A 27,942-nucleotide genomic window follows, 5' to 3' on the forward strand; every position below is an offset into this window, starting at 1 on the left:
TGGGACAACATCAAGACGCACGTCACAAATAGGACGAGGAGCTCGGCCAAACACCCAAAAAGGGTGTACGCGCCAATTATTTATTTTTATTTATTATTATTAATACCATCGAACATCGACTGAAGGAGGCGAACATATCCTACCGTCCCACATCACCAAAACCTCTGCTTTCAGAAAAACACATTAAGAAACAACAAAACAAGAAAATGGCGGAGGAATTATGAAACCGCATCTTGCCAAAAGGCCAGTCCATGATTTAAAGCAACTCGTGTGTCAAGTTCGCAAAATCTAGACCTGTTTGCCGACAAGCTACGCTGAAAAACTGGTTCAAAGTATGAAGAAGATGCCAGGCTATACTCGACAACTATGAAGACTACATGGCTTATTGAGTAAATGCGACTTGAAATTTTGTACAAACTTTCATGTAAAAAACAAAAAAACATTTCAAATATACAGGGTTGCCCATATTCGACGGACCCGACGGATTTCAATGACTCTTTGGGCCCATACCAATCGACGAGGCTTGTCCGCAGGCAACAATCTTTGCGTCAATTGAAACTTATACAGGAATAAATGCAAATCAATGCAGATAATTCGTTGTAAAGTGGTCCGAGCAATGCCCAACTGCTGAGAACGGCGATTTTGGGATGTCCTTGGGGACGCCTTGGTCGGTTTTGATTTGGCCTCTTTGGATTAGAAAGAGCATCACCAGTCGAAAACCTTTCGTACAAACGTTTAATGGTGTTCTTAGAAGGCGCACTTTTCACATTATTTAATTTTTTATACGCACGCTGAGTTTTCACAATTGACTTCTTTTGTTAAATCTAAATTTCAACAATTTGGCAGCGCTCGCGTGGCATGTACTGCTCCATGGTAAAAATCTGCTTAGAGTGACGCTTCCAACGCGGTATGTCATTAAGCGATCTGACATATCTGTCAAAAGATACAGGGTTGCCAGATGGGTCCCTCGAATATTGGCAACTCTGTATATCTTTTATGCTTCATGAACAATCGCGGTTCCTTTTTTCGGACCCCGACTGTACTCCTATATTAAAATACCTAATACCACTACAATACTTAATCAAAAAAAGTATATACAGTATATACAGCATAAGCTCTCCTAATCGACACCTCTCTTAAGCGGACACCTCCCATAAGGGGACACTTTTTTAGTACATACCACAAATCCTTACGCATTTTTTTCTCTTGGGCGGACAACCCTCCCATAGCATACTAAATATATTATTAACATTATTTACATGTATTACATTTTACTTTTCTCCTAAGCGAACACCTCCCATATGCGGACAAATTTTTCAGTCCATTAGAAGTTCGCTTAAGAGAGAGTACTCTGTACTTACCTTTGCTTTAGAAGAAAATTGAACATTTTAAAGCCGATTTGCTGAATATTAATTTTTTTTTTGGTTTTCTTTTTTTGAGGTTACTCTTGCGACTTCGATCTGTTTTCTTAAACTAAAGAAATTACTCCTTTAAGCTGTGCAACGTGCATTGATTTCCAAAATGTGTGGAGGGATACATTAGAGATTTAGAATCATTGATATTGGTGAAGCCTTTTATTATGTCTTCGTCTTCTAAGGACATATATATAGTTGCATATCCTCTTTATTCCCTTGCTTTGTGTCCTTTTTCGCTTTACGTTGGTTTTGCTTGATGCCTGCTTTAATAGCCAGTGCCATATATTTTACGAAGAAGTATGCAATCTCAAAAATAGCAACAACTGAGAAACCCAGAAATATGGAGGTTACATTACCAATGGTGCCTGGAAATAAGAATCGAAACGTTAATTGGAATCAGCAGCAAAAGGGTAAAGAATTATTATTTTTTGTCATTTCTAATCAAAAGCAAAGCAATGCAAACAAAATTTTAATATTAAATTATTGATCCAACATTATACCACCATTCTAGAGGGAAATTACATTGCTGATAAGCCTGCCAGGAAGGGGACTGAATTGGTCTCAGCGACCTCCTACCCGGTCATCGGCATCCCCCTGACAGTTGCTAAAGGGGAATTGTACAACTTATTTCTCAGGAAAGCGCAGAAAAGATGGAGTTCCTCTTTCTTCATGTGCTATTTCGAGAACCTTTTAGGCCTATTTCAATAGACGCAGGACTCAGTAAGTGCTAGGGACTCCACGCGATTCAATTCCCGAACTCGTAGCCGTGTTTACCGGTCATTGGACGATCGGCGGACACACGGAAAAACTGGGTTTACCATTTAATCCCCATTGGAGAAGCTGTGAGGACCTTTCAGAGAAAGAGACTGTTGAGCACTTTCTCTGCAAATGTTTGGGTTGGGCAGCTAGACGATTAAGGTCACTAAGTGCTTCTTTCTTCGGCAGCCTGGGGCAATGCGCTATCCTAAATCCCATCAATCTTCTCCATTACAACAGTAGCTCTGGCCGGCTGTAGATATTTGCCAGTTGGAGGATCCTAATGGTATCAAAATGGCGCTTTAATGCTACCTTGATTAACAAGTTCCTGGAATATATTCTCAAAATTCAAAATGCAAGTTTATTCCTCAAAGTGATATTATCGCCTTCGAAGTACTCCTCATCAACGGCAAAGCACTTATGCCAGCATTTGATCCTGCTCTCAAAACATTTCTGGAACTCTATTTTCGGTATAACCATCAGAGCCGTCTTCGATGGTTCCATTACTTCCTTTTGGCTGTTGAAACGCCAAAATGGCTCCCCGTATTGGGATCAAACAGCAAAAAATTGCACAGAGCCATCAATAAGGAGGTGTGGATTTCATACTAAGCTAAGTATTGATCTTCATTATTTTACATAAAAATCTCAAGCGCACAAATGCTAAAGCATAAGGATCTTATGACTGAGCTTCCTGAGCGGTCCTTAAGTCGTGATTGCCTACCCATAATTACCTCGTCCCGGAGAATGCTCAACTGAGGCTAGTCGAAAGTCGGGAGTGACCAATGCTATTAAAAAAAAAATTTTTTTTATATAAATTTTTTGCATTGTGTTTTGTAGAAATCTCGTTTTTGCTTTATTTTTCTAAGCCTCTGCTCTAATTCCATTAACCAATGCAAACATTTCTTAAGTTAATACGAAGTTAAGTTTGAATACTTACACACCGCCTCGTACCAGCTATTGCCAATCATGCGCTTGTAATACTTTGCATGAGTCTGAGCGAAATACACGCGTAACACCGACATATTCTGGGCTTGCAAGCCAATCTTTTGCATTTCACTGCAATTAAAATTTCAAATAGTGCGGAAAATAAATGAAGAAATTTAATATAATATTTGGAGATATATTGGGGTGTCCTTGAATATAAATAGAAAATTGTATGTCACTAGCCCCTAGTACGAGTAAATAATACAGTAGACAAAGACCATTACTTACCCGGCTCCCTTACCTGTTTCTTTTTTTTTAACGATGTCATAGTCTACTGATACCACCTTAAGTAGATTCGCCTTGGAACAACCCTATTTGTGTTTTTTTGCAAGTACAGATTTTTCTTTTGTCAAATAAATGATTGAGAAATCAAGAGTATCTATTAGGCCGGGTCGATTTGTGGGGAGGCAAAAAATCGCCCATTGCTCTGTGAAAATCATATTCTAGGGATCAAAATAAGAAACTTTGCCGAAGGAACCATACCTCTAAAACAAATTCTGATGTCCCTCAATTTGGGTCGAACTTTTTAGTTTCTTTTCTATAACTCTGTTCTGACTAAATAAATTTCTTAAGAGAAAAATTAGATATTATTATATATATAAATATAATTATAAATAAAAAAAAATAAAGAAAAAACATAGCCATTTACCTGATTTTTTCATGTAAAAGCCAAAAATGGTGATATTTTGAAATGATTGTGTGGGTAAGCCCCCAGGGGAGTTCCAGGGGGTGTGCCACTGGCATGGGTGGATCGGCCGTCCAAAGTTAGTGGGGGTCGGTCATACATTTGGACTCGATTGGAGCACTCTAAATGGGTCAAAGTGGGATTTTTCAAAATTTGCCCCTACCCAAAAGTTCGACCCAAATTGGGGGACATCAGAATTCGTTTTAGAGGTATGGTTTCTTCGGCAAAGTTTCTTAGTTTGATCCCTAGAATACGATTTTCAGCAATGAGCGATTTTTAAATCGACCCGCCTTAGTATCTATACCAACATTTTGGCTTTATTAGCTCGCAAATTTCAAGTAATTTCGTGTTTAAAAAAGCTTTCGAGCATTAGGTTTTCTCGACTGAATCTTATCCGGTCGATCCAATTTAATATCTTTCACTTTTCCCAACAAAGTTGGTCTTACTTTTACTACTTTAATGTCTATAAAAAGTAGTACAAAGAAGTCAAATCAAGCGGATATCAAAAGTTTATCCGAAAGATATGGCCACATCAGCCCTTGTGCCATGTTGCACATTCTTGCTGGAACCATTTGACACTTAGAAGCTCGCTATTAGCTATAACGTAGACTCCACTTTCAACTCTTTGAAAAAGTATGGGTAAATGATATAAATCTTACTTCACGCATACAAAACTGTGTGCTGAAATCGAATGAAGTCGATCAATTAATTTGTTTCGAAAGAAAGAATCTCAGTGAGTCATATGGCCCTGTACGACTTGAAGATGATATCTACCTCATTCGGTACAATGACGAGTTTGACACACTTATCAGATGTGCAAATGTTTGCAGAAACATTAAAATGGATTAGTAGAACTAGTAAAACAGATCTTTGAAACACATCCACAAGGCAAAAGTAGAAGAGTTCGGCCAAGTAAAAGATGGAGAGATGGCATAGAAGAAGGCATACGAGCTGTGGGCATATTTGATGTTTGAAGAAAACCTAAACACCGAATGGCGTGGAGGCGAATTGTAATGGAAGCAATAGTTCACCCCGCACTGTGACGTTTGGTGATGATGAAGATGATAATGATGATGGGCAAATGATGCCTCCGTTAGTAAACGATCGTGGGTATGCCGGCTAAACGCTCTGTGAAAATTGTTTACTGAACACTGATTTCGGAAATAAATGTCCACGATCTATAAACATTGTATGGTATTTTTTCAGTGCATACTGAGAAGAATTGTCGAAAGCATAAGTTTACTTGAGAGCTGATTTAACAAAAATGCCTTTCGAAGGTAATGCACTTTAATAAAAGGTTTTCCGATAAGACAGGGTCTGTGTTGAAATGAAATACAGTAATTACAAGCAAATGTAATACCATTTCGAGTGGTAAAAAAGATCTTCATGGCATCATTTAAATGTCTCCGTGACGTAATGGAGAAGGTTGATGAGATTTAGATTGGCGCACTGCCCCAGGCCGTCAGTCTCCTTCTCTGAAATGTCTTCACGGCTTCTGCAACGGGAGTTAAATGGTAGACCTAGCTTTTCCGCGTGTGAGCCGATCGTCCAATGACCGGTAAAAACATCTACGGGTTTGGAAATTGAATGACGTACTGGGGCCCCGGGGTTCTCAAAATAGCACATGAAAAAGTGAAGCTCCATATTTTCTGCGCTCTCATGAGAAATAAGTTGTGCAATTCACCTTTAACAACAGTCAGGCGGATGCCGATTACCGGGTAGAAGGTCTCTGAGACGAATTCAGTCCCCTTCCTTGTAAGCTCATCAGCATTTTAATTTACCTCTATGGTTCTATGACCTGGAACCCAGATCAGATAAATGTTATCTGCACACCCAAAAAATTTGATATCCTCCTTACAGGAGTTGACTAATTTAGAACTGCACCATGTCGTCGTCAGAGCCTCGATCACGGCTTGACTATCGGAGAAAATGTTAATGTCTCTCTCGCTCCTACGTTCCCTCTTCATCGATTCCCATGCCTGCAGGATCGCATCTGCCTGAAAACATTTGCAGTATTCGGTAGTTTAAAGATAATTAATAGATTTGCTGGTTTAGAGAAAACCCCTGCTTCGACTCCCGATTCCATCTTGGAACCATCAGTGAAGACAGAGGTGAAAGCTTCGGTGCAGATTTTCCCCTCGATCCAATCCTGCCTGTTTGGAAAGATTGCTCTAGCACGACCGTCAAACTCTAGTTTGCGGATAGAGAGATCTGTTCGAAGTTCAGAGAAATACAGTTTTAACTGCCCAAAAACGCTACCATCTCCTTTGAGAGATTGCCTCCAGACACCAACCTCCTTTAACCTGATTTCCTTTAAGCAGTGATGGCAATAACGTGAAAGTCGATGGGAAGTAAGTGCAAAATGAGATTCAGCGAAGCACTGAGGCAAGTTCTACATGATCCGCTGGTGTCAAGGCATGCAGTCCTTTGCACCCTCTCCAGCTTAGTGATATTCCCTTCCGAAAAGCTTCCCACTAAGCCAATTGGTAAAGCTCTTCGGAGGATATATTCCTCCGTTCAACACGTAGTAAAAAATTTCAAGCTAACCGATTTTTTAAAACCTAAGCCCAGGTCTGGGCGTCCAACAATACTATCGGTCCGAGAAGTGCGCAGCATAATCAATATCGCTAAAGTTAATCCGCGAAAGAAAAGTATTTATGCGGAAACTGCTGTGGTATAGTCGCCGTTTATTTCACTTGCGAACAGGAGAAAGCATATTGAAGCAAATAATTATATGTGAAAGCCTCCAGAGTTTTAGAAACAAGCCATTTTTTCAGACGAGAGTCAATTTTATATTTTAGGGATAAGAGCTCGTCTAATTATTTGGCGCAAGTCAAGCACTGCTCTTGAGAAACAAAATCTTGTTGGTACAGTCAAACACGGCGGTGATGGAGTTTATGGTATTGCGGAATGTGATGTGGGTCAGTTAAAATTTATTGAAGTGAAAATGGTTAAATGCTGGTATTTGAAAAAATAAAGGAATTTGAAACAAAGTTCCGAAAATCTTGGCTTATCGAGAACGTTTTGCTTCCATCAAGATAACGACCTAAAAGGCAAAATACATAACCGAGATCGTTAAGCTTTGGTTCTTGTACAACGCTCCAAAATAGCTCTAAACACCACCAAGGACGCCGCCCGATCTGAATCCTATTGAGCATCTGTAGGATCTATTGGAAAAAAAGAGTGGTAAGTAAAGTGGCTTTGGAGAAGTGCTATGCGGGCTGGATAGACGAAGATTACAGCTGAGAAAACAAAGCAAATGGGTTGAATGATGTTCTAAATCATCGTGGGTATCCAACAAAATATAAATTTCTGTTTTTGTATATTATTTATAAAGCATTTTCCATATGTTTTAAAACTGAACGCAGACTTTTTGCTGTACTTACCGTTATGAAACAATTAAGTTAGGAATCTCTTTATTTTCTTTTACTTTTGTTAAGAATGCAATGAACAAAAAAATAAATAAATAAAACATGCCTTCAACTAAAATTTACCTTTTGTTTTGCAATCAACTTAAAAATATTTGTAAGCAGACTTTATGAGCTAAGTGTACCTAGAGCAAATTTAAATAGTTCTATGAAGATTTGTTCAATTGCTTTTGGTACTCACCCTGCCGTGCTGCTGGCTATGAAGCGATCGATCGGTAAAGCCATTAGTGACACTTCGTTTTGAATATCATCACAGGCTGGCAAGCAATCGGGACAAAAAAGGGCCTCCTGCGAAGCACGAGCTAAGCCAGGTATAGGTTCGCGTTGGGTAAGAACGTTGTTCCATTTAACTGTCAAATAATTTAGAAAAAATTACTTTATATATTTATTATTTTTAATTTTATATATTTATTTAAAATAATTAGTTGTTATTTTAGCCTAATAATTTAGGAATTGTAAGTTATAGCTGCTATTTCGGAGATCAATACTTCTAGTTTTAAGATTTCTTCTTAGTGCGTCCACTCTAAACAATTTTTGATTACCGAAATGCCTAAAAAAATGAATTTTGTTACAAGTAAAGAGTGAGAATCCGAGTTTGAAGTGAAGAAGGGAATTCTCAGGTTAAGATTGCCAATTTGATGGATGAGATGCGCAGTCCAATGTGCAACTAAGGCCCTCGCTAAACTTGAAAAAAAGTTTTTTATTCTTGTTTTCATTATTTTATTTTTTGATCCATTATTAAAAAATAAAAATGTTTTTTGTCCATACGAGGTTCATTCAAAAAGTTGTCAACCTTCAAAAAATGGTCTTCACTTGGACAATGGACACCGATATAGCCGGTTCTAAAAAATTTAAATGACGTAGAATTGATGTCGCTATCGTGTGAACTAATATAGGATCATATGGAAGAAAAAATTTTAGTCTTTTTTTCGGACCTTTAAAGTAAAAATAGGTTCAACAAAGGGGTTTTCATTGTTGGACGTCCGCCATTTTGTCAAGTTTTATTTTTTTAAAGATCGTAGTTCACGCGATAACGCAAGACATTCACACTGAACAAGAACCTGTTTGTCTTTTTGATTTCAAACACCTGTGAGTCCCGAAGTTCGTGTCGCTAGCGGCATACCTTGTTTTGGAAGACCATTTTTGGAAGGCTGACAACTTTTTGAACGAACCTCATATGGCCAAACCAAATTAAATTTTTTAACAATGGTTCAAAAAATAAAGTACGAAATAAAAGAACAGCTTAGTTTACATCGTTTTAAAATATCAACAACCATAGCTTCTTATCCTAATCGAATTTCGAAAAAAGAACACAAATCTTCAAAATGATTTTTTTCTTTCCTACAGGTATTTGGAACACCTGGTGTGACGTTCGTGAGTCGATAATTTGTACTTTTTACAGGTAATTAAAGCATTCAATTAAAGAAAAAAATTAAATTAAATCATGGAATATTCATGGGCTTATTTTCTATGGCTTTCTTCTTGGAGTAGACCAAGACTAGTATACCAATAAACTCGTTATGTTTTTAGTAATATCACACCATATAGGCTCTAGACTCTACATCAAGAGATATACAGTAAAAGACTTAGTAATGAGAATAATTTAAAACTGTTCATGTATTTTTTTTGTTTTTTGGAATTCATATTTGTTTATAATTTAAAAAAATCAAATTATTTCAACTACGGGTGGCCGCCGTAGCTTAATGGTTTGGTGCGTGGCTACCATTCGGCTAGGTACAAATCTCCGTGCATAAAAGACCAAAATGACAAAGGTTTTTTCTAATAGTGGTCGCCCCTCGGTAGTCATTGGCAAACCTCCGACTGTATTTCTGCCATGAAAAATCTCCTCATAAAAAATCATTGCCGTTCGAAGTCGGCTGACAACTGTAGGTCCCTCCATTTGTGGTACAACATCAAGACGCACGCCACAAATAGGAGGAGGAGTTCAATTAGTTAAAAAAAAAACGAATTTAATCATTATAAAACTAGCTTTTTTGAACATTTTTAATATTTAGTAGGTACACTACCGTTATCAATCACTGTGTGAAGGCGTCATGGCAATGATCCAACTAGTTGGGTAAGCTTTTCTTACTTTGTTTAATTACCTCTTTCTTTATAGATTTTACATCAGTTACTATACTTTGACGACTTTTTTCTCTAAAAGCTCCCAAACATGCTCCATAGGATTTAACTCCGGTCTCCGCGGCGGCATTGTAGTTGGCTGGGTGCGTAATATGAGAGACATTCTTTGACAATTAGTGCAGTTTGCTCATTGTCTTGTTGGAAAACCCCATCCTATCTAAGACACAATCTTTCTACTGATGGCATCAAATGTTGTGCCAACACGTTTTTATATTTATGTCGGTCCATAGTACCTTTAATAAAGTCCATTTCCAACGTCAGTTGCAAATGTAGCTCCCCAAACCATTGCGCTACTAATTTCCATATCTGCATTTCTTCTCCTCCATATTTAGCCCCGCCATCACTTCCAAATATGTTGAACTTCGATTCGTCAGTAAGCCGATGGCGACGGTTTTTTTCTGAAATCAGAGGCATTTTACGTGGTGGCCTGGTGAAATACCCGGTGAAGATATCTCTTAATAGTTCTTGGATGAAAACTTTTTCCAAATGTCTCCACGATATGTTGAACATGTTTTCGCTACGTCAATTCAGGACAATTTCAACCATGGATCGCTTTACACCGAAACAACGCGCTGAAATAGTCGCATATCGCAAAAAGTATCGCGGCAAACATGCACCGTCTGACAATACTATTCGTCGTTTGGTGTTCAATTTTTTTGAGCACGCGACAGTAGGAGTTCGTCAATATGCCGTTCATCAACGACCAAGACGTTCCAATGAACTTATTGAAGTAGTGCGGGAGAGCGTTGCCCAGGAGCCAACAGTGTTATATCGTCGTCGCGCTCAGCATTTTGACGTCAGTGAAACCACAATGCGGAGCATTTTATAGGATGATTTAAATTTGTTTCCGTATAAAGTTCAATTGACACCAGGAATATTGGCGGCAGACCATTCACGTTGCTTGGAATACGGCCAAACAGTGGCTCGAATGGTAGACACTGAACCCAATTTTTGAAGCAAATTTTAATGACTGACGAGGCACATTTTAACCTCTCGTAAATAAACAAAATTTCCGCATTTGGGGAACTGAGAATCTACACGAGGTCCATGAAAAGCCATTGCGTGACCGGAAAGTAACTGTTTGGGCCAGCATTTGCGCCAAAACCATCATTTACCGAGAAAACGAAACGGTCGATGGAAACCGATATAGATGGATGTTGGCTCATTATGTGTGTCCGCAAAAGCGTGAGAAAGGTTTAGACGGTTACTGGTTTCAACAAGACGGTGCGCCCCGCCACACTGCGAATGCAGAACGAAAATTCCCGGGACGTCTAGTGTCAAAAAGAGGCGGCATCGACTGGCCCCACAGATCGCCTGACTTAACCTTACCTTTTCTATTTTAACACCGATAAACCATCAGTAGTTAAGATTACAAAATTTTAGTTCTTAGCGTCGGACATGATTCAGTGGACGAGACTGTATAGTGAATTAGACTAATGCCAGAAAAGTGCTAGTGTTTGAAAATACCGAAAACCCGGAAATCATTTTATATATTATATAATGTGGTGCAAAATTAATCATCCAATTTAGTTTTTAAAGTATTGGGGTAGTCAGAATTTTCAAAAAATAGATTTTTTTTTTGTATTTGCTTGAAGTATAATCTCTTAAAAATATTGTGTGAAAATTTGAAGTGAATCCGACAAATACTTTTCGAGTTACTCAACAATTAACAGAGGGCGCTCGGGCGCTCCGGTTCGTTCGAGAGCAAGTAGCAAAATGTGAATGTTTTTTTCTCAAAACTATGTTTTTTTAACTGGTGATCACTGTAACTTAAAAACCGCTTGGTAGATTTCAATAAAATTTGTACTGCTTTTGAAACCCATAAAACACTCGTGTCTGATGGAAGGATTTTTTTCTTCAAAAATTTTGTTTTTTTTTATAAAGGGTGGTTAAGTTTTAAGGGCCGGTGCTGATTTGGAATAAAATACAATTTTTTAGCAAATTATTATCATTTCTCTTTATTATGATAATATTGGTATAGTTCAATTATATGTAGAACAAAATATTGGCCAAATGTCCCCCGCGGCCTCGGCGGCACACCTCCATCCGATGGTCCAAATTTTCGATGACGCTGAGGCATAATTGAGGTTCTATGGCGTTAATGTGCCGAATTATCTCATCCTTTAGCTCTTGAATTGTTGCTGGCTTATTGACGTACACCTTTTCTTTCAAATAACCCCAAAGAAAGAAGTCCAACGGTGTCAAATCACATGATCTTGGCGGCCAATTGACATCGCCCCGACGTGAGATTATTCGGCCATCAAATGTTTCGCGCAAAAGAGCCATTGTTTCGTTAGCTGTGTGACAAATGGCACCGTCCTGTTGAAACCACATATCGTTCACATCCATATCTTCCAATTCAGGCAATAAAAAGTTCGTTATCATCTCACAGTAACTGCCTGACCGGCCTCATTTTGGAAAAAATACGGCCCAATGATGCCGCCGACCCATAAACCGCACCAAACAGTCACTCTTTGGGGGTGCATTGGTTTTTCGGCAATCACTCTTGGATTATCATTCGCCCAAATGCGGCAATTCTGCTTATTGACGAATTCACTGAGTTGAAAATGTGCCACATCACTGAAGATGATTTTCGTCGAAAATTGATCATTCACTGTTGCCATTCCTGCCACCATTCTGACCATTGACGACGCTTGGAATGGTCAAGAAGCTTTAGTTCTTGAGTCGATTACACCTTGTAAGCGTGTAAATGCAAGTCTTTATGCATAATGTTCATCAACGACGAGCGTGAGAGGTGCAATTGTTGGGCACGACGACGAGTGGTGGACGGCTCTTCAACCACACTATCGCGAACAGCAGCAATATTTTCTGCAGTACGAGCTGTACGAGCATGCACTGGTGTTTTCACATCTCCTACAGACCCGGTTTGCTCAAACTTTTGCACAATTTTTCCGATTATACGCACATTTGGACGATTAAATTGACCGAAAAAAATCACGAAGTGCGCGATATGCATTTTGATTTGAACGCCCGTTTTCATAATAAGCCTGAATAACTTTAACGCATTACTTGGTTGTGTATCTTTACATGGTTTAAATTGAGTTAATCTGGCATTGAAAAATATTGAATAAAATACAAAAAAAGTTTTGACGTTTAGGTGTGGTTTAGATTCAATATCGGCCCTTAAAATTTAACCACCCTTTATAATTAATTGTCGTTTTTTTTCTCGAAGATCTGAAAAATATTTCCTAAGGCCGCTATATTGTTAATTTTGAAAAAAAAGCTTCGATCACACAAATTTCTCTTGTCCGATTGATTTTAGATGAATCTCCAAGGACTTGTGATGATCACCGCAAGGACTTTTGCAGAAACGGCGATAACTTTTACAATTATTATTTTTTTTTTTTTTGAAATTTTGCTAAAGTCAAATCGAAACATGATGTATTAATGCTATGTGATGGAAGACACCACTTTGATACATTCAATTCCCATGTTTTGGAGTTGCCTCAAGGAAGCGTTTCTAAAACATTGGTGCAATCGTATCAAAAATTAAATCAAGGACAATATTTACAACACATGGAACCATTAAAATGTACATACATACATACACATATACAACATTTATTTCAATATTTCCATATTAAACTCACATCTATAGCTCAGCAGACAATGCGCATGGTAGATTGTACAAACCACTAAATCACTTACGTCTGACACCAATTCGAGAGGCATATAAAATGGTATGCAACGGCACAGTGCCAACATGCTGAGCATGCGGCAACGCGTTATGCAGTTTGCCAAACTATAATGAAAATGTCCGGTATTTATGTACTTTGGAAAATCGTCATTGAAATAGCACTTGCGCTACATACAAAACAAAAAAGAAGGCATTACTAATAATGGAAAAGGAATAAAGTTAAAGATGTTCACTTACTGTTTGTGGACTGTACGAACGTAGGCTCGGTTCCGTAAAGACCAACAGCGAGCGCAATGAGATAAAAGCCTCGGCGCTATTGGTTAGAAACAGTTCATGTGCTTCACCTGATATTGCATCAGGAAATACAGCTGGATGGTGTACAATAACAATATAGCCATCAACGGGAAATATTGGTGTAAAATAGTCTTGATGAGTGGTGTTCAGAATGACTGTGAATCCCAATTCTGAGCTAGCAAAACGATTACGATGATTACGATTTTGGTAGCTGAAAATATTGAAAACGAACTATAATAGTGAGACTTGAAAAAAAAAATACTAAATAATGAATTGATCTAATTAATTTGGTGAGTTGTAGTGGTATGCAGTTGGTGCCTTCCTCGACATTGAGAGGCTTTTAATAACGTCCTTTCGGGGGTAATCACAAAATCTCTGAGTAGGCTGGGATTTATCTACAGAATTCTTAGCGACAGAACGGTCGTGGTAGAGTGGAGAGTGGATCATTGTTATCAATGACTTGCTGGAGCAGCTGATAAGGAGGGGCTGTAGGATGATTGCCTATGCGGATGATGTGGCATTAATTGTTAGAGGAAAGTTTGTAGATACCCTGTACGATTTGATGCAGGGATATCTGAACATAGTTTTTCGTTGGGCAGCGGACTGCGGCTTGTCGGTGAATCCTCTTAAGACGCAGCTCGTCCTTTTCACGAGGAATTATAAAATTCTCAGAGCTCAACTCCCATCGATAGGTCCGCTCCGTTCGTGCTTTCTGACATGGTGAAATATCTAGGACTAATCCTTGACAGTAAACTAACCTGGCGCTGAAAGCTCACCCTCTGTCTCCATCAAAGTGGAAAATCATGCGATTCGGCACTGCAAAACCTTATTGCTAGGGTAGAGCTGGCCATCGACAGGAGAGACTACGCAATGGGCATCTTTTTATACATAGAGGGGTGTTTGATAATGCCACTTTTGACAGTATGTGCAGCTTTGCTAGCAGACACGGCGCAGACCGGGTGCTATTGAATTGGATTCGTTCGATGCTGGCCCAAAGAATCGTTTCGGTGCGAGCAGAGGAAGATCTGCTGGTGTCATACGGGGTTAATAGTCTGGTGCATGGTACTCGATCCTCTGTTTACCACCTTAAACGACTCGGAAGTCTATGCACAAGCATATGCGGACCACGTTGCCTGTTTGGTAACAGGCACTTCGCTTATGAACATCTGCAGAAAAGTGCAGAAAACTCTGGATCTGATCCACACTTGGTGCTGTGCGAATGGGCTATCGGCAAATCCCACTAAGGCTGGTATTGTACTCTTCACCAGAAGGAGTAAGCTTGATGGACTCCTTCTGCCTAAGCTAAAAAGAGTCACAATCCAGCTATCCAAGGAAGTTAAATATCTTGGTGTAATACTCGATAGTAAACTCCTCTGTAAATCACACGTTGAAACAAAGACATCCAAAGCACTGACAGCCTTCAGGCAGTGCAAGGGTGTTTTTGAAAAAACGTGGGGTCTTTCTTCTAGCAAGGTCCTATGGATCTACATGGCTTTGATAAGACCTATTATCACCTATTCATCAGTGGTCTGGATGAGAAGACTCACTCTCGTGGAAGTCAGGAGGATCTTATCGAGACTACAACGCATTGTGGCCATCTGTTGCGTCGAAGCTTTTCCGACTACTTCAGGCCCGGCATTAGTAGATGCTCTGATAGCTTTCCCACCATTTGATGTTGTCATCCAAGGAGAGGCCTTCAACGCCATCTGCTGGCTGAAACACAATGGGAACTAGTACGGTTCCTGTCCGGCATTGGAAAACAGAGAAGGCGTGGACTTCGATTCAACGATTCTCTCCATGCCTCTTGACTCCATGCCATTAAGAGTCATACATGAAAACAGATAAAGTGTAGTGCTGCCAGAGGCTCAGTTGTAGTCAAACTCTGAAAATGAGCCCGGCAAGCACTATTTTCGCATTTTCGCGGATGGCTTCAGGACCCAGCACGGCTCCGGCTCTGGGATCTACGTGGAATCCAGCGGGACAAAACTGGACTTTACTCTTGGAATATATGTATCTATGTTTCAAGTGTATGCTTTTCAAGAAGCGATGAACCTTGTTGTGGTAAACAAATGGAAAGGTAGATCTACATATATGTTCCTGCAGTGACAGCCAAGCTGAGCTCATGGTCTTAGACAGCCCCTCAACCACTTCAAGGTTAGTCGAGTCTTGTAAATCCAGGCTGAACTATGTCGGTAGACATAATAGCCTGATGCTAACATGGGTTCCGTGACACGTGAGCGTCGTGGGTAACGAGACCTCTGACTCTTTAGCTAGGATGCCAACTTCTTTGGCACGGAGCCCGTTCTGCCACTTTCTTCTGCAGCCATCAAAGCCACGGTTAGCAAACGAGTTACTCTAACCCACAAGCGAGCTTGGCAGGCTGAGAGAGGCTGCATATGGACAAAACTTATGTTACCTGTCATGTTCGACCGACTGCCGCAGTTCCTCCTGTGACTAAGCAGAGGGGACTTCAGGCAGCTTGTTGGACTGATGATAGGCTACTTTCTATGGACAAAGCACATGGAAAAGATGGGCATCTCAGACAGTACACTCTGCCCAGAATGTGGAGAGGAGGTTGAGACGATGAGCCACTTTTCTGCGTCTGTCCGGCTTTCACTCGAATCCGGCTTGAGATCTTTGGCACTGATGTGTTAAGAAGCGACCACCTTTGCTCTTTGGCACCAGAAGATTAAAAAAAAACTAACGTGGAAGCCCAACATTGAGGAGAGAGTAAGGAAGGCAACAATCGCCTTATATGGAGGCAAGGGAGCAATTGGCAAAAGATGAGTAGCTCTCAAATTTTGTGGGTATCGTCACGGGGCATTATCCGCGGGACATACATGCCTTGCGACTCGAAATTACTTCGAGTTCTTTTTGCGTCAGCTCTATGGCGGAGGAGGTGGAATCATCTCAGCACCTGCTCCTTAGCTGCCACGCGCTCGCAAGACTAAGATTTAAGCATCTTGGTTTTCACTTCTTTTCTGCGCCTGCTGACATGGCAGGTCTTGATATTAAAAATCTAATGAACTTCATCAGCAGCATAAAGCAGCTAACACAGCCGCAAATTAGTCATCGTTCATAGTCCGCAAATACTCAATGCTCTGCCATTCAGAGTCGGCTTGAAACTGTTCTATTTGTCGAAGTCTAACAAAGGCTAATAAAAACTGACTGATTTCTTCATAAATTTAAAGTAATAAAATTGCATGTTCGATAAATACACATTTTCCCTTTAAGCATATGAGCAAGTGTGCAAAACGGTTCTTCTTCAAGCCATGTCTTTAACTTACAAATCTCCTGTATTGAAAGTGCAACAAGGTCCATATGAAGTCAGACTTGGTTGAAACGCTTTAGCACTAAAACAATCGATTTCATTGCCCGCCAACATACAGCTACGGATCAAATTTGAACAAGATGGAGCGAGCTGGAGGGATGAGAAGAAATAAGCGTAAAAGGATTAAAAAATCATTAAAACTGTTACTGGATTACCAAATTATAAGATTTATAATTAAATAATATAGATACAAATGAACGAGAATACCGAAAGTTATGTATATGAAATACTTATTAAGTGCAAAGGGCTTCGTTAAAATATAAAGAATATATGCCCTATATATTATACGGCTGCAGCTACCATTTGTAATGGCGAGGGCATCTTGAAATACTTCAAGTCCTAAAGACCGTGATGGTTGGGTCATATTCTGCACATGAGAGATGACCGCTCCCAGAAATCAATCGTGTCATACAACCCCGTAGCGTCTAAAGCACGAGGACGTCTAAGACTAACATGGTTTGAACAAGTTGGACCTGAGGGCACTGGGTATTAGAAACTGAAGAACTGTTACCGATAGACGAGATGCATAGAAATGAATCGTGAACGAAGCTAAAGCTAACCCCGAGCTGCAAAGCTGCCCGATGATGATATGTTCTATAAAACACTGCTGAGTGCTTTAAAAGTGTTAGGGGCACTCCGCTCCATCAGAAACAAAAATAAAACGATGGTTTGCTGACTTCAACATGGGTGCCGCGTTTTCTTACTTTCAAGACAACGCACCGTATCACAATTCAATCAAAAATATGGCAAAACTACATTAATTAAGCTTCAAAGTGCTCCCGCATCCACCAGATTCGCCAGATTTAGCTCCCAGGAACTACGAGTACTAGCTGTTCACAGACCTAAAAGAAATGATCGCCGATAAAAAATTTCGCTCGAATGAATAGGGTATCGCTGAGACTGAGGCCTACTTTGAGGCAAAAGATAAAATCGCAAATCACGGTATTGAAATGTTAAAGCGGCGCTGGAATGATGGAACTTACGTTGATGAATAAATGTAATTTTGAAAAAAACGTGTTTTATTTGTTAGGCCTGGGACTTTTTAGTCCAGAGGTTGCATTTTTTAGATTTTACCCGCGGCTCTGAACCTGAAGTGCTTTTTGTTTGGCCAGCAAAATGTTTTCTTACATCCCGAAACGACTTGAATTCAGTGTTACGTGAATACTTTTATTTCCAATACTGCACCTGCAAGCGTTTCGGGAATTTTTATGGAAAGTTGTAGCTACAGGAGGCCGTTCGTAAGCATCTGCAGAACCTTGCTTTTTGGTAGAAAAATTGTTTTTGGGTAGATTCACTTGAATGAGTTCACATACATGACCTCACTTCTTTTTCAATCAAAATTTGTTCTTCAAAAGGTCTGTAGGTCCACCTAAGTAGCCTCCAAATGGCAAATAGTTTCTGTAGTAAGTTTTTTTAAGAGTTTTAAAGTTTGCCCTTCTCTGCCATAGGGCCACTCCTATTGGAGCAAAACTTTTTGAAAGCGAATGGAGAGCACAAACAAACACTTTATCTTTCCTATCGAGAGCTCGAGATGTGGTCCACTGACTTCTGTCGTTGTTGCGATCAATCCTCGGAAATTCCAACACGTCTTCTTCTCAAAAGCTTTGCCATAGCGAAAAGAATGAGAAGACATCTTTGGCACATGCATTCAGCCTAATCCAGCTCCATCATAGGTTTACTTAGAGAACTGAGTTTGGATGAGGTGTTGTGTTGAGTAGAGAGGCGAAAAGCCTGTAAATCCCAGTGCAAACCTTCAATTATTCTATTCTATTTTATTAGAAGTTTTTACTGAGCTCTACATTTATTTCCTTAGCAAAAGTATTAATGCTATGATATTGGTCTTTACACCTTTATGAGTCAGTAATCAGTATCACTATGCTATTGGGGAAATGTCAATTATTTTCCAAACGGAAATTTTTGCTATCCTGAAAGTAGCCGAATGGATTATCGAGAGGAGATGGAGCGGGAAACAGATAGAAGAATGCGAAGCAAACCTCAAAGATTGTAAGACAAAACAGGCTTGTACTTATATGGGTTACAGGACTCTCCGGTGTTCAAGCAAACGAAATTGTCGATGAATTGGCCAATAGTGATCCGCGGTTCCCCCACAAGGGCCAGAGCCAAAACTCGGAATCAGTTCTACAGGAATCATGAATCGGATCAGCGATTATGTATGCAATTTACATAAAGAGCGATATTCCGGTCTAGAACGCTGCGGAACTGCAAAGTGTTTTGTGACAAGTCCGAACAGAAAACTGTCAATCTTTCTACTAAAACTTGGAAGGAAAGACGTTCGGTTGATGATCGGTATTATTACAGGACACAACCCATTGGGTCAGAATATGACCACCATTGAAATCATTGAGGACCCGACGTGCCTATCTTGCTTGGAGGAGGCGGATAGCACTGAACACTTTCTCTGTGAGTGTCCTGCATTAGCTAGAGCAAGGCTACGCGTTTTGGGTTCCGATGTCGTGAGAATGAGTAATATTCGTTCTCTGAAACTGGAGGATATTTACATATTTGTCTCTGTGTCTATTCCTTCCTCTCTCCTTCTGTGATACTTTGCTCCTTTCCTCCTTGACAATCTACTCTCTTTCCAGAGCTCTAAATACAATGGGCTTTTTAGCCTGAGTGTTTTAGAAGCCACCAAATCTCGTGGTGCTCCTTGGCTTTATCTGTTCAAATTTCAATTTCATGAGTCATCTTCCCAAAGCCCTTATTCCAACTCAGCTTTCGGCGTAAAAGAGAAAGAATCTTCAGAGTTTTTCTTCCTCATAAAAAAGACGGACTTCGTGAACTTTTAATTCGTTGTGACCTAACAATTCAGAATCATGTCCTGAGCATATCTACAAATCTACCTTTATATGTCTATTCCAAGTTGCCATTTGACTTGTTTATAAAGTGGATATAGTCGTGATTCGGCTTTGGTCACGTTCAAAAACTTTTCTAGAGATAACTGGAAATCAACCTGCCAAATTTGCTAATAAATTATTAGTTTCAGCTGTTTATTTGTTACACTTAAATTTTTTTGGAGAAACAAAACAACAACTGTGAAAGAAGTTATATGATAAAAAGTTAGGGCTATCCTTTTAATATTTCATGCCTACAACGGGCTTCGAAGCTGGGCACTAACGAATGACAGGCACACAAAACCCATGCGGCTACAGCGACAAAAGATGAAACGAGATTATTTTATATTCTTACATTCCTGACTTAAAAGCTCATATAAGTCCTTGTATGTAAATATGTTCCCCCTAAAACATACCTTAGAGTAGTGGAATGAGTAGAGTAGAGTAGAATGGCCTTCTTATTGTTTTTTTTTTTTGTTTTTGAAGTGAAAACTTCTTTAGAATCGTTGGGAGTGATTTGAGGAAAAGTGAAACGAAAAAAGCGACCAACTTGGCTACGAAGCGTTATATTATATGTTGATATAAACGTAGCGACGAACTAAATAAAAATAACTTTTTTTTTTCTTGTGATTCGAACCAAGGATTTTGGATCGGAAGCTCACATTGCTAGTCGCTCGGCTACCGCGCCATGCTGTCGTCGCTGGCCGAAAAGTTATTTAGTTACGAAGCGTTATATTATATGTTGATATAAATAATTTTTGTGAGCGTGTAATTCTCAAAAAGTTTATTAGGTTTATTATTTAAAATGTATTGACTAGGTAGTGTGGTTATCAGCTTTACATCTGATAGATCCTCCATCGGAGGACAACAAATGTTAAACTAATTTTTGGAAATGGGCGGAGTGTTTTAGGGGCTTGCTCTCCACCTCTGCCACGGGTTGACCCGGTATTGCAGTACCGCCGGGATTTCGGCTTTGAATAAATACAAGAAAAAAATATACTAATACATTTAGCTTTGGTGGGAAGAGCCATAAATTTTTATATGAATACATGTAGACGAAAATGGAATTTTTTTTTTTGAAATTTGCATTGTAGGACATTTCTGATTATTTATTGAAAACAGTTTTTTGGTTTAGATACTGAAAGTCAGTTTAAGTGAATCGGTATAAATATTTCGTACATTAATTTTTGTGAGCGTGTAATTCTCAAAAGGTTTATTAGAAAATCTATTGAAGTAGGTAGTGTGGTATCTGTTCCTATCAGCTTAACATCTGATAGATCCTCCATCGGAGGACAACAAATGTTAAACTAATTTTTGGAAATGCGCGGAGTGTTTTAGGGGCTTGCTCTCCACCTCTGCCACGGGTTGACCCGGTATTGCAGTACCGCCGGGATTTCAGCCTTGAATAAATACAAGAAGAAATATACTAATACATTTAGCTTTGGTGGGAAGAGACATAAATTTTTATATGAATACAAGTAGACGAAAATGGAAGAAATTTGTAAGTCTGTTTCTTCGGTCCGTTTGGGTATTTTTTTTTTGACAACATCGAAGTCAAAGCATTTGTATCATATTTTATCTATCATAAGCCACTCGTATCATTTGTTGAAATTGAAAACATTGAGGATGAATAAAATAAAATGAAGAAAATAAAATATGAACTTTATAGCAATATTATAATGAACCTATAATTATCCCGCTCCTAATGCTGCTTTCGTCTTATTCTCTCTCAGTTTGTTTTACGGAAGGTTTCACTTCTATCAAGTCTAACCGTTAGACTGGTATTTTTTTTTTTTTTGTGTGTGTTTTTTTTTAGTCTGAATTTATATTCTAAAATATTTAAAATGTTTACTACTTAATAATTAGTACAGCTTAAGTTCATACCATTTGCATGATTCTTCGCGTATTGTAGAAGGTTTCATTTTCATATGTGTCGTAAATATCCAAGAAGGCTTGAAAATTCGAATAGATGTCAAGATCCACGTCTTGGTCGCTTTTCAAATACAAACTAATGAAAAATTTCAAATGTTCCATGAAGTAGTCAACAGTGCGTCCATTAGGATCCTTGGCGCTGCTGTATAAAAAAGGAAATAAATGAGCACTTCATTCTCCAAAGCTAATGCATGCAGCGATTCACAAAGAAGCCAGCACCTTGACACCAAATGTAAATTTTGACATGTATACCTGCATATATATGTAGATAGTACCTGTATATGTATATGTACTCATATGACTATGTGTCTGTAAAGAATATTAAACATAGCTACCAATGCATAGTAAACCGCCGTATATTCGTATGTAAATGGCTTTGTGAAGAGCAAAATTAACCCTTTCGTGTGTAGATATACTTATATTTGTGTGTATGTGTGTGTGTGTGCTTAATACTAATAACAAGTGAAATATCTAACTCACAGCCTCTTTGCGTGCGCCAAAGCCGCTTGATATGATATTCTACTGTTCGAACAGATGGAAATGGATGGAAATGGCACCGACTCAATGGGATACAATGGATTGTGTAAGTTGATGACAATATACTGAGCGACAAATTGCTCCCAAATCAGTGACAAGACCGTGAACAGAGCGCACATCGTTGTCATATGCACAGTCAACCAAATAATTCTGCAAATACGAGAGTAGACACAAACAACAGAGCATTTCTGTATAAGTATGTATATGTACGTATGTATGTATGTACTTACATATAAAATTGTGCATATATCCGTGTGCAAATGGGTAAATATCTATATGTAAATGTAAGTGTGCTTGTGTACCCTGCAGCAAATTGCATGTCTCACCGAAGTCAGAGTGAGTCTGATAGAAATTCATCGCGGTGTAAAAATATCGATACTTTTTCATAAAACACTTTATGTATAATAGTCCTTAATATCGATATATCCAAATCCAATATTTTCGATTGATGGAAATATATGGATATAAAAGAATATTAGTATTTTTTTGGAAAAATAGTCTGTATAGCAAGCTTTTTACTCTCAATATACCACAAATCAGTATTTCGTATTCCTTGAAATATATCGGCATATGAAACTATCGGTATTTTTTATAAATATCTTTGATTTCGATAAATTATCGAATATCGGTCATTATTGGTATATCAAACTATCGATATTTTGTATTAAGTCTGTCTTTCAAAGTCTTTAATTTCTATAAATTATGGAGTATTGGTAATTATCGGTGTAGCAAACTTTCAATATTTTTTATGTTTTATTTTTATAATACTATTTTTATTTTTATAATATATTTTTTATGTATATTTTTATTTATGTTTGTCCATCAATATCTTTAATTTCGATAAATTATAGATTATAGGTAATTATCGATATGTAAAACTATTGATATTTTTTATAAAGTATTAAGTCTGCATATCAAACTATCGACATTTTTTATAAAGTATTAAGTCTGTCTATTAATATCTTGAATTTGGATATATTATAGAGTATCGATAATTATCGCGGTATCGAAATATCGATATTTTTTATAAAAAATTAAGTCTGTTTATCAATATCTTCAATTTCGATAAATTATCGTACATCGGTAATTATCAGTATATCGAAATACCGATATTTTTTATAAAGTATCTATCAATATCTCTAATTTTGATAAACTATCGGATATTGGTACATCGAAATACCGATATTTTTGATAAAGTATTAAGTTTGATAAATTACGGAATACCGATAATTATCGATATAACAAAGTATCGATATTTTTTATATAATATTTAGTATATATATATATATATTATATCCTTAATTTCGATAATTTATCGAATATAGGTAGTTATCGGAATATCGAATATCGATATTTTTTATGAAATTATCTATCTATAAATACTTCTAATTTCCATATATCATGAACTGATACTTTCCATCAATTGAAATATATCAGTATACAATTGAAATATATACCAGTATCCCGGATATCAAGCGTTTTGTTTTTCATTTTTATGAAAATGCTCATAGAAATCTGTGTCAAATGTATTCAAAGCGAAACTAATTGGCAGCTTAGTCAGAATATTTGCGCTCTTTTCAAAAATGCTTTTTATCGCTTAAAATGTTGAATTTGAGGAAGCAACTTCTTCCGTTCTAATTTTCCTGGACTTTGTGCACCATTTGCTGCGCCCGAAGGAAAAGTGGAGTGCGACTAAGTGGCCGAGACTATTAAAGAGATAAGGCGTCTATAAAGACTGAGGCACAGCATTCCCATGGCAGCCGGTTCTGCGTTACCGGAATGACTAGGGTTTTTCCTGACCAAGGGCTGCCGCCCCAGTAAACTAGCCTTGTCTAGCGTACCGTATCCCACTCCCAATCTCTCGTCACAGGAGCAATCCCTTGCTGCACGTTTGCTCCGAATACTTCTCCTTAGGACTGGCGTCGAACCGAACCCTGGGCCAGAGGTATTTTACTGCTGCATCTGCCACAAACGGCTCCACCCGAACTCCACCTTGGTTAGGTGCAATAAGTGCAACGGGTGCTGCCATCTTAAGACTCATAAGGATTAGTCCACAAGATATGTGGCCACGTGTTGCGCTCGCCATCAGGCGGCCCCTGCCTCAACGGCAAATACCCTGGCACTTCAAACTGCCGCCACCAAGAACACCTCAATGGTAAAGAGCCCTCATGCGCAACACAACTCCCCCAACGACTCACAACTCTCCTGCCCCTATCCCAGTGCGGGGACAAGACAGCAGCACTTTCGGAGGAGCTCTGACCTGCGCACCACCCGTAAGTGGACACGCGACTTCGTTGCCCCCTGCTGCAGAGCTGTGCACCCGCAACCGCCCTCTGCGATAGGGCCGTCCGTCATCGTCAGGCCACAACAACTCTTGCGAAACGCACAGCAGGACCAACGCAGACAACACCACGCGTCCCTCACCCCCCGAGTTACGATCACACGCCCGAGGAGTTTTAAACACTTACAACTGAACTGCATCGGACTTACGAGTAAGATTGACGAAATAGTCGACTTTACGAGCCGATATGGTATCAAGATAGCTGCGGTCCAAGAGACAAAACTGTACGCTAGCTCCCCCCTGATCACCAGGGACGGCTACAACGTGCACAGAAAGGATCGCGAGCGAGAGCACGGTGGAGGCTTAGCGTTCATAGTCCACCATACAGGGCAGTATCGTCTGTTCGATGAAGGCATCGTCCACAGGGACAGCACCTTAGAATGTCAAAGGATAGCTGTCCGGTCAGGCGATGCCGAGCTCGAAATCTATAATATTTACATACCCCCTGTCCCCTGCAGCCAGGCAGGATATCACCCTGATATTGGTGCGCTCATCAGGGGTGAAAACCGATTGGTAGTAGGTGACTTTAATGCGCATCACGATATTTGGCATTGAAGCCGATTTACCTGACGGACTAAACATGCTGATGTTGAAAAAGCTGGGTCCATTGGGAGTAGAATATCTCACCAAGGTCTTCAACTGGTCTAAGGCCACTCTCATCATTCGTGATATGTGGAAATTAGGGAGAGTGATCACACTACTGAAGCCTGGGAAACCCGCCAACCAAGGGGAATTTTATCGCCCGATAACTCTCCTTTCCACGGTAGTGAAGACTCTTGAGGCCCTTCTACTCCCACTCTTTACGAAACACCTGACCCCAGCCTCACACCAGCATGGCTTCCGAAGAGTGCATAGCACCCCCACTGCACTCACTGTCATTAACACCCAGGTAAACCGCGGCCTCAACCAAAACCGCCCCTGCGAGAGGACTGTCCTAGTAACGTTGGATCTAAAAAAGGCTTTCGACCCAGTCAGCCACGCCACGCTACTAGATGACATTTTACAGTCGACACCCCCACCAGGGCTGAAGAGGTGGAACGCGAACTACCTGAGTGGTCGCCTTTCTTCGGTAATATTTCGAGACCAAACATTTAAACAGCGGAAAATAAAGCAAGGCGTACCGCGGGGGGATGTCCCGGCAGCACTTGGGGCAAACACAAGGAAATGTTGCTGTGGACTTTTAAAGCAATAGGCCGACCGGTTCTAAACTATGCGCCTGTCTGGTCGCCTGGGACCAGTGATTCGCAGTGGACGAAGCTTCAGACCTGCCAAAACACTGCATTAAGAGCCACGACAGGATGTATTCTGATGACACCTACACAACATCTACATGATGAGATGCCTATTAAGGAACATAACAATTTGCTCAGTAAGCAGTTTCTGGTAGGGTGTTACCTCAGGCCTCACCCATACAGACACCTGCTCGAGCCTGAGCCACCTCCCAGGCACGGCAGGAGGCATCTTCTCAACTACACGGACGAGATCTCAGACAAAACCAACAGACAGCTACTGGATTGGACAGTGTACAGACAGGCCATAAACGACATTCATCGTGAGACTCTCACCACCTTCTTAAGCTCCCGACCCCCGAATGCCCGCGTAACCTTGGCACAATTACGTTCTGGATATTGTAGCAGGTTAAACTCCTACTTATCCAGAATCGACCCCGACATACTAAACATATGTGAAGGCACCCCGCACGACACTAACCTCCTTTTCACATGCCCCACTAAACCCACTCATTTAACACCCCTCTCCCTCTGGACCCAACCCTTCGAAACAGCTAGTTTCCTGGGCCTACCGTTAGATGAGCTAGACGAAGACGACCGATGATTACGCTACACTGGCAGGGCAAAGGTGCTGCTACAACAACAACAACAACTGAGGCACAGCAGCGGCTTAACGGTAGTCCCGCGGCGAAAGGTGATGGAAATAAACTGTCTTAGCCTGGTTTCAGAAGGCCACTTGAAGGTAGCGCGCTACCACAACGCCTATGAAAGGTAGCCTCGCATTGACTACGAAACTAAATACTTAATGCTTCTACGGGCATTACTTCCTTCTTCTTCTTTCTTAGCATAACACATGGCCACTGCTTCCACAACTATATATCTTTCTCCAGATTTCTCGATCCGCTGTCAATCGCCACCAGTTTTGTATTTTAATCTCTTTGAGCTTATCGATAGCCGAATCTATCCAACTTTTCTTTGGTCTTCTCTTTGTTTGCTTTCCATACGGTTGCCTCCTGAAGGCGCTTTTTGGTGCTCTTTTTTCTGGCATTATTTCTACGTGTCCAGCGCATTCGTTGGACTTTTATATCGTCCCCTTAGTATTAAAATAGCCTATAAATTTTTTGATGTTTTGAGAAAATGAATTTCAAACTTTTTGTCTAAAGTAGCTCTCACTCAAATCTCGTTATGTCTGTAAATATTTATTATTTTTTGATTGACGTTTTACCCACTTTGTGGAACTAGAATTTGAGAAAATTTTGACCACATATAAAATCGACGATGGAGAATCCAAAAATTCAATAAAAAAATAATAGCCTATGAGCACATACACAGTAATTTCAACACATTTATATTTGGATTGGGGAGGGTTGGATTTTTAATTGAGTTGTTTTGAGGCATTTAGCAAATTTTTCTAGATAACTACTAGACTTGAAGGAAAATATGTATCTACACCCGAACGATCGAAAGTTTTCCCCAAAAATCTTGCTAATGGCCCTAACAGCTAAAAGGAAATGTTGCAAGCACCTTATAGTTTCTATTAAAAGCTTCTTTTAGCTGATACTCACTAGAATATTTAACACACCCTGACGAAGGAGGGAAGGAATTTAAAAAAACCTTTTTCTATTTTTATGCCTCCTGCTCCACATATGTGCGATGTTCATCATCAATACAAATTTTGCTTACAAAAAGGTGCCAATACATATCGATGTACGAGTATATTCTGCATTTTTCATGGTAGGTGCTGATTTCTCTTCCTCAAATGCCTTCAGCTGTCTACATACATCTACAAGGCGATGTCATTGTCTACATACCTTAGATCTATTGCTCATACACATTTTTCGCTAGTCTTGAACTAGTCCTATCTAATGAATTTTGTTTCCGAGCTTCAAATATGGCAATTATTCAAACGCGTTGTAAAATAAGGTTAAAACCCTACAGATTTGACGGCGTACAGTGCCCGATTAATGCGTATTTGCTCAAGTCATACGCTGCGTATGAGCAACATTGCAATACATAATTTAACCAAACACACTCAAATTCCATCTTTAATGTACATAGTATCAATTTGTATTTGCACTGTGTCGTGTGTGTGTGCATAAGACATATGTATGTGTGTTGTATACTCACTTCTGCCATAAATTCAGCGTATTGTCCACCAGCTTGCTATAACCATGCATCGATATGTTGCGAAATAGATCTGCCATGTCATGGCTGAATATGGCACCTACTGATTGCTTTCGCTTTTTTTCTGCCCATTTCGATACTCGCTTGGGACTGTTGATCCACCAAATGGCGCCCGATGTAGTCTTCATTTCGTGTTTGTACACTGTTCAATTATATTTGCATAGGTAGGTGTGA

At 39.6% G+C, this 27,942-nt stretch overlaps 1 protein-coding gene and 2 pseudogenes across 1 annotated transcript; 2 read left to right on the plus strand and 1 right to left on the minus strand.

The window, feature by feature from the left end:
* Positions 1–1,592: 1,592 nt before the first annotated feature.
* Positions 1,593–27,896, minus strand: LOC129238181 (sodium channel protein Nach-like). The gene is made up of 9 exons (XM_054873218.1): positions 27,712–27,896; positions 21,958–22,164; positions 21,430–21,619; positions 16,650–16,783; positions 13,306–13,573; positions 13,022–13,235; positions 7,450–7,618; positions 3,109–3,227; positions 1,593–1,780 (listed from the first exon to the last, which is right to left on the minus strand). Exons 1-9 carry the CDS (start codon positions 27,894–27,896, stop codon positions 1,593–1,595), a joined length of 1,674 nt encoding a protein of 557 aa, XP_054729193.1.
* On the plus strand, positions 20,341–20,526 carry LOC129236567 (U2 spliceosomal RNA; annotated as a pseudogene).
* Positions 20,767–20,954, plus strand: LOC129236666 (U2 spliceosomal RNA; annotated as a pseudogene).
* Positions 27,897–27,942: the final 46 nt, after the last annotated feature.

Source organism: Anastrepha obliqua, chromosome 1, assembly GCF_027943255.1.
Source record: "Anastrepha obliqua isolate idAnaObli1 chromosome 1, idAnaObli1_1.0, whole genome shotgun sequence".
Lineage (NCBI taxonomy): Eukaryota > Metazoa > Arthropoda > Insecta > Diptera > Tephritidae > Anastrepha > Anastrepha obliqua.